This window comes from Notothenia coriiceps, unplaced genomic scaffold (assembly GCF_000735185.1).
Source record: "Notothenia coriiceps isolate Sejong01 unplaced genomic scaffold, NC01 NC01_scaffold00018249, whole genome shotgun sequence".
Classification (NCBI taxonomy): Eukaryota; Metazoa; Chordata; class Actinopteri; order Perciformes; family Nototheniidae; genus Notothenia; species Notothenia coriiceps.
Window position 1 is genome coordinate 155618 of NW_011350950.1, and position 12522 is coordinate 168139.

General features: G+C 40.8%; 4 protein-coding genes across 4 annotated transcripts; 2 read left to right on the plus strand and 2 right to left on the minus strand.

Moving 5' to 3' along the window:
- Nucleotides 1-1643: 1643 nt before the first annotated feature.
- Nucleotides 1644-3285, minus strand: LOC104950903 (gamma-crystallin M3-like). The gene is made up of 3 exons (XM_010777498.1): nt 3194-3285; nt 2658-2900; nt 1644-2134 (listed from the first exon to the last, which is right to left on the minus strand). The coding sequence occupies exons 1-3, from the start codon at nt 3203-3205 to the stop codon at nt 1859-1861; spliced, it is 531 nt and encodes a 176-aa protein (XP_010775800.1). The 5' UTR covers nt 3206-3285; the 3' UTR covers nt 1644-1858.
- A 2622-nt stretch (nt 3286-5907) lies between these two features.
- On the minus strand, nt 5908-6688 carry LOC104950904 (gamma-crystallin M3-like). Its single transcript, XM_010777500.1, has 3 exons — nt 6680-6688; nt 6326-6589; nt 5908-6186 (listed from the first exon to the last, which is right to left on the minus strand). The coding sequence occupies exons 1-3, from the start codon at nt 6686-6688 to the stop codon at nt 5908-5910; spliced, it is 552 nt and encodes a 183-aa protein (XP_010775802.1).
- Nucleotides 6689-7215: 527 nt separating this feature from the next.
- LOC104950905 (gamma-crystallin M3-like) lies at nt 7216-8310 on the plus strand. The gene is made up of 3 exons (XM_010777501.1): nt 7216-7230; nt 7310-7558; nt 8032-8310. The coding sequence occupies exons 1-3, from the start codon at nt 7216-7218 to the stop codon at nt 8308-8310; spliced, it is 543 nt and encodes a 180-aa protein (XP_010775803.1).
- Nucleotides 8311-9803: 1493 nt separating this feature from the next.
- LOC104950906 (gamma-crystallin M2-like) lies at nt 9804-12309 on the plus strand. Its single transcript, XM_010777502.1, has 4 exons — nt 9804-9828; nt 10014-10231; nt 10630-10872; nt 11971-12309. The coding sequence occupies exons 2-4, from the start codon at nt 10214-10216 to the stop codon at nt 12244-12246; spliced, it is 537 nt and encodes a 178-aa protein (XP_010775804.1). The 5' UTR covers nt 9804-9828; nt 10014-10213; the 3' UTR covers nt 12247-12309.
- Nucleotides 12310-12522: the final 213 nt, after the last annotated feature.

Here is a 12522-nt window from a genome sequence, read left to right on the forward strand (position 1 = left end):
GGGTCAAGCTAAGCCCTTCCCCTTCAGACCGACCCCAACCATCCATTCACCACCACCAGGGTCAAGCTAAGCCCCTCCCCTTCAGACCGACCCCAACCATCCATTTGGTGGTGAATGGATGGTTGGGGTCGGTCTGAAGGGGAAGGGCTTAGCTTNCTTAATTGTTTTATAAAACATCTCCCTGTTTATATCCAAACTTAAACTGCTATCGGGGTGTCCGCGGGGTCTTAAAAAGTATTAAAAGTTGATAAATCAATTTAGCGAAAATTAAGGCTATTAAAAAGTATTAAACGGCATTTTCCAAGGTATTCCATTTTGTAGCTTGTTTTCAATAAGTATATAAATTGTCCAAAGAGGTTGTATTCTACAGTCTGCCTGAATGTAATCATTGCGTAGTAGGTGTGTAGTGTGATTCTGTGTAGTTTATTTATGGCATCCCGTTGGATTTGACGTCATCTGAACAGGACATCGCACGCTCACTGCTTGAAAGCGCGCGAAGGTCCGTTTACGCCGGTTGTTAAACAACATCGTTATGGGGAAATGCAAGTCTGCGTCCAAATGGTTGGAAGAGAAGGAGGAAGGACAATCAATACTGTATATAGTCAATGTGAGGTGAAGTGTGTCAAGGTAACCGGTTAAAACTCAAAGTGGCGATGAGGTCTTAAAATGTATGGAAAGGGTCTTAAAAAAGGTCTTACATTTGACTTCAGGATTCCTGCATATATTCCCTGATTATTCATCAATTACTTTTTAACAACCTTGTTTGAATTACTTTCTTTGTATGTGATTGGTTTGTTGTAGTGGGGTTCATTCAATCTTCTATTAAATAAAGGGAAATAGAGAATTTGACCAAATCTATGCTGGCTTTAACAGAAATATCAGACATATTTGTTTGGAGTTGTAGCCTTGCAAACACATCATCCTCCCCCACCTAATCAGATCATTGATTTAGATAGATTGCATATAAACTCAATATGAAGTCTTTATCTATGTTTTTATATGTGTTACAGATTCACATTTGGGTTGCTGTACATTTGCTGAACCAGCTTTCACCCCAAGTTTGCATTTGTATTCTTGTTTAAAGGGGATGCAAAATGCACTTTTGTACATCTTTTATACATGAATATGTGTCCCCGGTGTTCCAGGGAACTCACCAAGTGTCAGAAAACACAACCCTCTCTCTTTTCCTCCATACCCAAATCTCTAAAAACGGTGCTGCAACGGATCTGATACAGACTGATCCAGATTTGAAATATCTCTGACGTCAGAAACGAGGAGCTCCACCTATATGGGCAACTCTCCACCTATCAGGAGGAGACAGCCACGGCCATTGCCGTTCGAAAGCGCTGGAGACGATGTAGTACATATGCCAGGCCTGTAGGTGGCGCTGTCTGCCACAAAAGCAGCGAAGAAGACTTCTCACAGATTCAGCCCTTGCAGAAACAGGGCTAAAAAAGAGCAAATGAGGTATGGCTAAAATGCATGATGTGTTTGGTATATTCGCAGACATGTTTTATATAGGTGTGGCCCTACAATATATTATTCAAATATAGCATGATAGGTCCACTTTAAGTAAATTAAAATGCCTGTTTGACTCAGATAGTGACTTATGGAAGTTGTGTGCTGAAAGAAATCCACCATAATTATGCGGTAAATCATTTTATTGTGCCCATCACACAGGTATAGAGGTAAATTCATCGTGGCTGGATTGCACAGTACAACTGGAACTACATGCAAACAATGCACAAATCACAGTTTCAGGATAAAAACAAGGCTTCTTCATCTTTTTGTATCGCCTCTCACATCTTGTTAATGTAAATAAAACAAAGCATCTGCAAAACCTATTAGCTAAAAGGGATTAGACAGATTCTGTGATGCGTCTGATGGAGTTGAACTTCATGTCTTCGCTGTTCATCTCTTTGAGGTTCCTGTACTTTCCCGGCTTCAGATAAGACATCCTGCCCTCGAAGTTTGGCTGCTCGAACATCAGCCAGTATCCCTCCATCACGTTGCAGGACTGCATGTCCGACATCTGGTATTGATCCTGGATGGAGTCGCAGTCGTCGGTCAGCTCCTGCATCTTCCCTTCGAAGTTCGCCCTCTCGTAGATCCTCATCTTGAAGGGTCCCTTGTGCTGTTAAAGTGCACAATGTCAAATGAAATATATGCGTAAATCTAATAAGATAGGTATGAAAACGCTACAGGTCTAGATAGGAAATTGGAAAGAGCTTAATTTAGAAATCGAATTGGTTGCAACGCTAAATAGATAGGAAATTGGAACGAGCTTAATTTAGAAATCTAATTGGTTGCCACACTAAACAGGAAGCTAATAATCAGTTTAATTATGTTACAAGTCATCCTTTTGACAACAGTATGAATTAAATTGCAGCATTTTCTCTTAAAATTCTTAGAGGCATTGCTAGATAGCCAGCTAGCGTTTGAGGAAAAAAACTAAAAATCTCAACCCGATAAAGCTAGCAGTTCCTCTCCTATTTACCCATCGTGGAAATATCACTACTGGAGGCACAGAATTGAATTTGATCCGGATATTTTCATCTGCTTCTGGGTAAGACTACCACCAAAACATATTTCTCACGTCTCTCTTTCCATTAGCCTACTGCCTCTGTCTGTTCTTTGTTAGTAATATTGTGCTTTACCTCAGGGACCATGCGGCAGGACTGAATGCACTCATTGAAGCCGATGGTGTTCTGGTACTCAGGGTACTCTCCCCTGGTGAGGAGGTGCTGCTGGCCCGTGAAGTTGGGCTGATCGTAGACCATGAACGTCCCGCTCTCCACCCTGCAGGAGCTGCATCGGCCCAGATGAGAGGAGATCTCAGAGCAGTCGCTCATGCACTCATAGGAGCGACCCTGGAAGTTCCTTCCCTCGAAAAAGACGATCTAGAGAGAAAGACACACATTGGGTAATTACCTCTGAGAGCTAAAGGTGAGTGCTGTTCAGTTTACACACAGTTGCATGGCAGAAACTACATAGAATCATTATTAGTCCCGCAGAGGGGATATGTACATTGTTACAGCAGAAAAGAGCCAAAAGCAGCTTAATGTTAACTAAGAAGCATGCATAAAATAATATTATAGTTACACAAACATCCTGTAACAGTTGTGAAGATATAGCAGCCAGGTATATACAGAATAATATTTAGCAGTAAATAGATCTCTCCTCTCTTCATTACCTTTCCGCTCATGGTCTCGGTTTTTGATTTCTGTTGTTCTACCCACTGGCGCGCTGGCTTTTATGCATCATGTGACATCAAAAGAATCTGCCCCTCAATTGTACAAAATACCATGACTCAGCTCATCGGCACGGAAGTCCCTACTGTATTATACATCAAAGCTGTGCGCGGATTAAACAGTAGTGGTGCAGTCACAAAGCAAACTCTAGTTACTGCATTACTTTTGTTTTCAGTTTCATTATATGGGAACAGTGGATAAACGAGGCAAAATTACACTAAATGCATTGACTTAAGCTCAAATACATCACTTTTGAAACACAATTCTTCCTTAAGAAAAGTAGAATTCATGAAACACAGCGTAGTTCAATACACTGAGGATGTTTGCTGCCATTCGCTGCTATGATTTTTAGTTGTGACACATCTTTGCACATGGGTTACAATTGGTTATTTGACTAAGTATAAGGTTGCGTCTGCGTGTCAATAACGGTATTGCTGCTGCCTGCTGCTCTCCCGTCACACACCGCACCTCCAACTTAAAGCCTTAGCCCCGCCCCCTTCACCTGAGCAAAGCACACCTCTTACTGAAACAGAAAAATGCATTAATAAAGGTTCCAAATAAATCAAAACAAAATAAACTTAAATGCGGCTCCTACACACCGGCCCCTAATTCTTCTCTCAGAATCAATTACTCAAATTAGCCAAAAGGGAGCCGTAAAACGACCAACAAATAATGAATTTAGAAAAATAAAGTATATACATTACATCCCTTATTGATGTTTGAGAAGACCTATAATCTCAGCATGTTGTGGTTCTGCTTATCTTTCAGCCACAATGCCCTCTTGTGCAAAATGTTATTTACAGAACACTACAATATACTATCTGACTACATTCATGCTTCTCGGAGGTAGAAAGCATCCAATTTAGGACACTGTGTTGTCAGCTTGTACACATTATAACGCAAAATATAACATACATTCATGTTCTCATGGGGATACAACCTATTGAATTAAAAGAACCAGTGTGTAGGATTTAGGAGGGTTTATTGACAGGAATGGAATTTCATTTTCATAACAATGTTTTTATGAATCACTTAAAACTAAGAATCATGTTTTTTATTGGCTTCGATTGGGAACAATTAATCTGCCACCATGTTTCTACAGTAGCCCAGAAGGGACAGACCAAACTCTAGCCCTATAAAGGACCCTTTTAGGTTTTATATGTTACCTTAAGTTGCTTTGCCGTCTGCAACCTCATAGATTTATGTTATCTACTGAATTAGGAACCGTTGCAATGACGGCAGACGAACATTTCTTGGGAGTTTTGGTAAAAGGGTTATCCACTAAAACACACGTGTCAAACTCAAGGCCCGGGGACCAAATCAGGCCCGTGGTGGATTTAATTTCGGCCCGCAGGATAATTTCTAATTACTATTAGATCTGGCCTGCCGGTATATTGCACGCACACCTTCACTCCATCCTGAGGGTCTCCTCAGCTCAGAGCCTGAGCCCAAACATTGATGACCTTGCACCCAAGATGAGATGCCAAGTATCTGAACTAGCATCACAGAGCAGCACACTGAGTTTAATGGATGTTTCTTTCTTGCGGCAACAGGGCATGTTTGTTTTTCTCTTTGAGGGAAATAGTTTTTTTGAAGCTGTTGTTGGCCTGTGGGAAAATGTAATCATAAGAAATGACTCTGGAAAAGCTGCAGATAGAGCCATAAGAAATGAATGCAACTGATTATTTAATGTTTAATGTTGTTTTTATAGGCAATAATTTAAGCGTTGTTAGTTCCAGGTTGAATATGTGCAATAAGTTCATTTCAATAAGTTTTGCATAAACATTGAACCAGTCCGGCCCTCGACTAGTAGCCTACCCATTTTTTTATTTTGGCCCACTGTGTATTTCAGTTTGTCACCCCTGCACTAAAGCCTTTAAAATGGAGGTGTGTGTGACTTGAATGTTAATGAAGTTAAGGCCGAATGTCTGTCGAATCATGTGTGATTTACTTGGTTTGAAATAGCTGCAATTGGTCCAACTATTGGCCAATTATGAACAGGCCAGTTTGAACCGGGCACTGCACTACGTAAGGGATAATGTGCAGCGAGGCGGTCATTATGGGGAAAAGAACACCCGACAGGCTCATCAGGGAGCCCGACGCGATTACACGCCCATATACAAAACAAACTAATGACTCGACTCCCAATATTCATTGAAATGATTTTATTGACTTAAAAATTATCGTATTTCTTCCGCTAAGAAAAAAAAAACTCTGGACCGTTGCGTAAAAATTAGGGTTTCTGCCCCGTTACTTCTGCTTTTCAGCCAAACTGTATACAGTTAAATCGAACTGACTTCTTTGTGCAGATGTGAGCGTCCTTAACAACGGTCAATAAGTGCTTGACAGCGGTCTGTACTACTGGATTAACAATGTGTCACGTGTTCTGAATTGACCAATCAGAATCGAGTATTCAACTAAGCCATGTAATAAATAGTAATATTAACATTATTTAAGAATGCTTTTTAGTGTGGAATCAAAGAGGTATGAAATGTTTTATAACTGCGTTTAAGATAAATCTTTATTCAAAAATCATAATCTATCACTAGCAAAGTATGTAGTCTGACTCCACATAAAGTAAACTACAAAACAGCAGAGAGATACTTCAAAATATGGTTTTTATTCTTCCCCCACAGTTTCTTTAATTACACAACAATCAGCACATGTCCATGATGCGCCTGATGGAGCTGATTCTGGACATGTTGCTTGCTGCAGAGTCTCTGAGGCTCCTGTACTCTGCGGGCATCACGTACAGCATCTTGCCTTTGAAGTTGGGCTGCTCAAACATCAGCCAGTGGCCGTCCATCACTTGGCAGGACTGGCAGTCAGACATTAGGAAACGATCCTGCAGAGACTCGATGTCGTCAATCAGCTCGTGCATCTGGCCTCCGTAGTTCTCCCTTTCGTAGATCCTCATCCTGAAGGGGCCCCTGTGCTGTTGGAGAAAAATAAGGAGAAGATATCAATACAATGCTTTTCTAAACTACCTTTCTTGCACTGGAGGCGGAGTTTGCCAGCTTTAAATGAGCCAAACATGTCTTTGGACCGTTCAAATGTATCTTCGAACTTCTTACCGTGGGGGTCATGCGACAGGAGCGGATGTTATCCATAGCCATGCCCTGCATTCCCATCATGCTTCCCATGCGCTGAAAGTCGGAGTACTCCCCTCTCTTCAAGAACACCTGATTGCCCATGTAGTTGTGGCGCTCGTACACCACGAAGCAGCCGTTGTCCACCCTGCAGGAGTTGCAGCGGTTCAGGTGCATGTGGATGTCGGTGCAGTCGCTGCTGCACTCATGGGAACGACCCTGGAAGTCCCTTTCTTCATAGAAAATAATCTGCAAACAAAAAACATGCATGAAAAGTTAGATTCGTGAGTTTAATAGACTTTTACTGCACCAATGATACAAACATGTGATATTATTTACCCTGCCCATGGTTACGCTTTTAGTTTTAGCAAATGATGACAACCCAGCACCACTTTTATATACAGTATCAGATGCAGATCACTTCACACACCTTTGTGCAAAACATCATGACTCATCACTAAGTTCACCTGGCCTTGCTTTCATTTTTAACAGCCCACCTGAATAGTTATTGTATGTTAAATGTAGTTTTGAGAGGTCAATTCAGGTCATAACAGAAGCAAAACAATCCTCAAATTATGTTTTTTAATGTAGTTGTATTTAATAGTTGTAATAGTTGTTCACCTCTTAAGGAACGCACATGAATAAATAGTTGAAGTTTCTAGAAGCACATATAAACCCAATATTCACAATAGCTATTGCAGAATCTGGCATACAGTGAAATCTGCCACCCTATGGTGCTGCGCAGAGCCACAATATAGAGTGATGACTCAAAGGTTTCAGCACAAGCCATGTGGAAATGCTACGGCCGTGCGATGTATAAAAAGGGAAACGGGTCGATGTTGAAGCAGTACATCTGAAATCAGCACACAATAATCATGGACATGGGCAGGGTAAGTGAAGCTTTCGAAACATCACAGAAACATGGAAGAGGTGTTGTCTGGAAACTCAGGTCCACATTGTTGTTTGCAGATCACATTCTTTGAGGAGAAGAACTTCCAGGGTCGCTCCTATGAGACCAGCAACGACTGCCCTGAGCTCACCTCCTACCTGAGCAGGTGCAACTCCTGCAGGGTGGAGAACGGCCTCTTCATGGTCTACGAGAAGCCCAACTTCATGGGCCAACAGGTGCTGGTGAGGAGGGGCGAGTACCCTGACAACCAGCGCCTGATGGGCATGACTATGAGCGACTGCATCAGGTCCAGTCGCATGATCCCCACGGTAGGTTTATCGCTCTCAGCTGCAATAAGTAAGCCACAAATTACAATTACTTGCAACAAAAACTACTTTGTAAATTGGCTGAGCTGATATTGGACTATCAGACATTTCTATTGGTCGACAGCACAGGTTAAAGTTAAGCAAATGCAAAATGCTTGCAGGAAATCTGTCATAAAATATTCTAAACCCAGGTTGCATTTGCTGAGGAAGCCTGTACATTTGATGGGAACATGGCTGCCATTAATGGTGTTTGCAAACCCATTTTGTGAGTCTTTAAAATAACAAAATGAATATTGTAACGTCTCTTAAGATTCCCGGTACTTAGGCCCAGAACCAGTGTTGTTACAATAGTGTTGTATCAACCATCACAGTGGTTTTTTCACGATAACAGGTTGTTTTCTTGAGACAATCAGGGCATTAACCCGTGGATCTGATGCTTTAATGCCCTGATTATCCTGACGTATCTTCACCTACAGCACAAGGGACCCTTCAGGATGAAGATCTACGAGAAGGAGAACTTCGGAGGCCAGATGCACGAGCTGATGGACGACTGTGACAACATGCAGGATCGTTTCCGCATGAACGAGTGCCAGTCCTGCAACGTGATGGAGGGCCACTGGCTGATGTTCGAGCAGCCCAACTACAGAGGCAAGATGATGTACCTGAGGCCAGGAGAGTACAGGAACCTCAGAGAGATGGGGATGAGCAACATGACGAGGTTCAGCTCCATGAGGCGCATCATGGACTCCTGTTAACTCTGAATGTACGGGGAAATAAAGAAAGCTGAAATCTAATGGTTCTGATTGTAGACTTTGTGCAAGCATGTTCTGAAAACACAAGAATTCACACATAACTCTAGACAAATGGTATTTTCAACACTAACAGGGTCAAAAACAGGGATTTGTATGGACTGAACAAAGATGATATTATGTTTTAAAAGATATCCTCCCATTATGCAAATCAGTTTTGTCAGACACTCCCCGTTTGCTTATTGTCCACACATTTAAACTCCATGGTCACACACACTTCCTGTTATAAGTTCAAGCTCTAAACTAAAACTAATACATTCACTTAACGTGTACAATTGGTGGAGTTATCCTCTGAATATCTCTAAGATTTATCAGTCAGTTTCTTCATGAAGCTGCTATATCTCTGCATGTTTCTCTTGTTGAAGAGGGAACAGGAAAATAGTTAATAAAAACAAGTACACTGAAGCCAATAACACACATTTTAGATACAAAATGAACAGCATGCATGTGGCAATTTTACCTAGATTAGTGTCGAATTAAAGAACAGGAAGGGTCCAAACTCCAAATGGTTCGTCCTCTGAGGAGCATGAATGTGCAATCTGCCTTTTTAGATCTTATATTTCTTGTGTACAAATGGGATTATTAAACATTGTAGAATAGTCCTGACTGGATCTAGAGGCTAGTTGGATTCATCCTCTGGGAATTAATTATAATTTTGAATTGAAAAACAGTATTATTGTTATTCAGCGCTAGTCTTTTTCCATATTCAGATCTAAATACTCAAGTCATTTGGATTAATCTGATGTTTTGCTTTTTCTGAGGTCGCTTAACATCAATATCATAACTATTATCAAACTAAAATAATGAGCCACTATTTCCAAGGTCAAGAGTGAGTGCACCGTGTTTAATATAAAGACGCTTTTCTTTGTCTAAAAGGACAATTCTCGACTCGCTGACTCAGCTCGTTTCATATCAAACAGATGTCTGGCAGTGCCGTTGTTTAGTCAGCATGCTTTGCCGCAATGCTTTCCGCTTTGCATTGTTCAGGAAACAGGATTCCCAGCTTCAGAACAATGTGATAAACCGGGATACATATCTGAATCACTGACTGATTTATCCAGGTGACACAAAGCAAACCATGTGGTAATTGTTCTGTGTAATGAGAGTATTGGAGACAACACAAAACTCATAATGAAGTGACCTTTTATATATTTAATACCACATATTTAATGAAGCATCAAACTGTTTATGCCATATTCTTCTAAATGTGTATACTCATTGCTCTGATATGTCAATTTATTGAAACCTCATACTACTCTTTGCACTTTGTGGATGCATTTTTTTGTACTCATTTGGCAAAACTGTCTCTTAAAACTTGGCTCAAGTAGAAGCCATTTCACCGCCTTGTACACATACGTTGTTTGTTCAGATCCGTTTCTACCAGGACGAATACTTCCAGCGTCGATTCCCAAAATCTGTTAATGACTCCAGTAACATGCACACGTACCTCAGCCGCAGCAGTAAGTGAGTATAAACTAAATTAGATATGTCTATCATTTAATCAATGTGCTGTTCGTTTTGTTTGTATTCGGTGTTGCCAATGAGATACAATATAATGAGACAACACAATGTGCCGAGTGCATCAAATAATACAGTTTGAGATGAAACACATTGACATCATTCATTCGCAATTTCTGCATCACCCACAGGAGAAATCAAACAGCAGACATGGATTTTGAAACAATTGCAGCCTCAGCTAATGTGGCAAAGTTAATGGAGAGCTCATTTGCATGACAATGGTTTTCCTGGCAGTGCATTTAATCCGCCTGTATAATAAAGTGGAGCATCGGGGATGGAGGGAGAACGAGGCGCTTTGATTTGATCGTGTGAGGAGGAACAGAAGGTGACCATGGAGCGCACAGGGAAGGTGAGAGTAACAATGATACGATGCACCACATGCTAAATGCTAGCATGCGGGAAAGGATAGTATCTTTCTTTAAATATCTCCTTAAGACCTTTATTTATGGCTGTCTCTTAATTGATGATGATTGATATGTTAAGTTGTGATTCCTAAAAAGCCGTTCAAGGTACAAAAAGATCAAAAATAAATACATTCTCAAATATTCTCTGTCATGTTCAAGAAGTAGCTTAAACAAATGTTTCTGTTCCCCCTCTAGCTTACATTTTTGTGAAAATAAAAGATTAGGTCATCGTCATCATGTTCGTCACAAAACAGCCAAAAAAGAAATAGCTTTTGCAATGACAAGAAATAACAAGTATGAGTTCACAGGTCCTGCTCATAACCATTCATGATTTGGTTTCTAGATCATCTTCTACGAGGAGAATAACTTTAAGGGCCATCACTATGAGTGCAGCGGCGACTGTCCGGAGCTCAACTCTCACATCCAGCACTGCAACTCCCTCCGGGTGGAGGGGGGGGCCTGGGTCCTCTACGAGAGACCCCAATACCTGGGCTACCAGTACGTGCTCATGAGGGGCGAGTACCCCAACTACCAGAGCTGGAACGGCTTCAACGACACCATCCGCTCCTGCAGACTCATCAGACATGTGAGGAAATAGATTTAGCTGAGCTTATAGTAGTATGTGTTTTAATGTTTTATTTAAATGTGTAGGGGTTTATTTAGCTTGTGAACATTATTTCAGACTAACTAAGAAGCTGGTTATTACGTTTTTCTGTTTCTTTATTCAAACATTTCGGATATTTTGGCTGAAGAAACTCACATTGGTTTCTTCAGCCATAGAAACACTAAAACAAAACCTCCAAGCTTAGCATAAAGACTGAAGACTAAAGACTGAAGACAGGGGGAAAAGCTTTTTTTATTTTTTAAACTTTGTGTATTGGGTTTTTTCAACAGCATACAGTTATTCTCAGAGCATGTGTCAAAAGTAGGTAAACAAATCTTCACTTCATAGAAAAATAGGTAGAGTAACAATGCTGCTCACTGCTTAACACCAGGGCAAACAAATTTCCACAGACAGAAGACAAACAGACAAACAAAAACAGACAAACAGACAAACAAAAACACCTGTCCAGTGTTGAGACCCCTCAAAAACAGAAAATAGTTTTAGCTGAGCTTATAGTATGTGTTTTAATGTTTTATTTAAATGTGTAGGGGTTTATTTAGCTTGTGAACATTATTTCAGACCAACTAAGAAGCTGGTTATTACATTAGTTTAGTTTTCTGTATCTTTATTCACTCATTTGTGATATTTTGGAGTTGTTTTCTGACTTTAATTATATATAACAGTTGGTAGTACCATTGCATTCACATTAAATACATATTTGGTGTTTTATAATATATTTTATCCCATAGAAACACTCAAACAAAACCTCCAAGCTTAGCATAAAGACTTAAGACAGGGGTAAAAGCTAGCCTGGCTCAGTCCAAAAGTAAAACAAATCTGTCCACCAGCTCATCTTTCAGCTAACTTGCTTTATATTTTGTTTTTGTTATTGTTCATTTGTAAATTCAACATGTATATTTTCTACTTTTTCGTTGATTTCTAGTCTTTTTAATTTGTATTGTACAATGCCTTGTCTTTTATGCTGCTGCAACACAAACTTTCTCGAAATTGGGATCAATAAAGTATCTTATCTATCTCTTATCTTATTTAAAGCTCACTAACAAAACATTATAATTTCAGCCTTCCAGCATGCACAGGATCCGCATCTACGAGCGTCCGGACTTCAGCGGCCAGATGATCGAGTTCGGCGACGACATGCCCAACCTGATGGACCGCTGGCGCTACCGGGACCTCCACTCGGCGCACGTGCAGGACGGCGTCTGGGTTTTCTACGAGCACTCGAACTACAGGGGGCGCCAGTACCTGCTGGAGAAGGGCGAGTACAGACGTCCCGCAGAGTGGGGGGCGCTTCATCCCGCCGTGGGGTCCATCAGACGGGTGGTCGACTCGTCTTAAAATCACTTCCTGTTTCCCCACCTTCCTCCAGTCGTTACCCCTGAGTTAACTTAATAAAAGCAAAGCAAACTGCAGCAGCAGAATGGATGGGAGTGGTTTGAGTTATTGGGATTGGAAATGATAATGGAACAAATAGACAACATTCAGAAGGCAATTCAAAGTGCTTTACAAAAAGACATTAAGAAACATATTATGAAATGACTTTTAAAAGCCAAGATACATGAATAAAAGTTACAGCAGTGTGAAATGTTTAGGTCTGACTCTCAATCAGTGTTG

Bases quoted from the DNA above. Each gene is read 5' to 3' on its own strand.
- LOC104950903 (XM_010777498.1), bottom strand. The intron at 2,135-2,657 runs GTAAAGCACAAT...GCACTTTAACAG, and splicing joins CCTGCCGCATGGTCCCTGAG to CACAAGGGACCCTTCAAGAT.
- LOC104950904 (XM_010777500.1), bottom strand. The intron at 6,187-6,325 runs GTAAGAAGTTCG...TTTCTCCAACAG, and splicing joins CCTGTCGCATGACCCCCACG to CACAGGGGCCCCTTCAGGAT.
- LOC104950905 (XM_010777501.1), top strand. The intron at 7,559-8,031 runs GTAGGTTTATCG...CTTCACCTACAG, and splicing joins CCAGTCGCATGATCCCCACG to CACAAGGGACCCTTCAGGAT.
- LOC104950906 (XM_010777502.1), top strand. The intron at 10,873-11,970 runs GTGAGGAAATAG...TTATAATTTCAG, and splicing joins CCTGCAGACTCATCAGACAT to CCTTCCAGCATGCACAGGAT.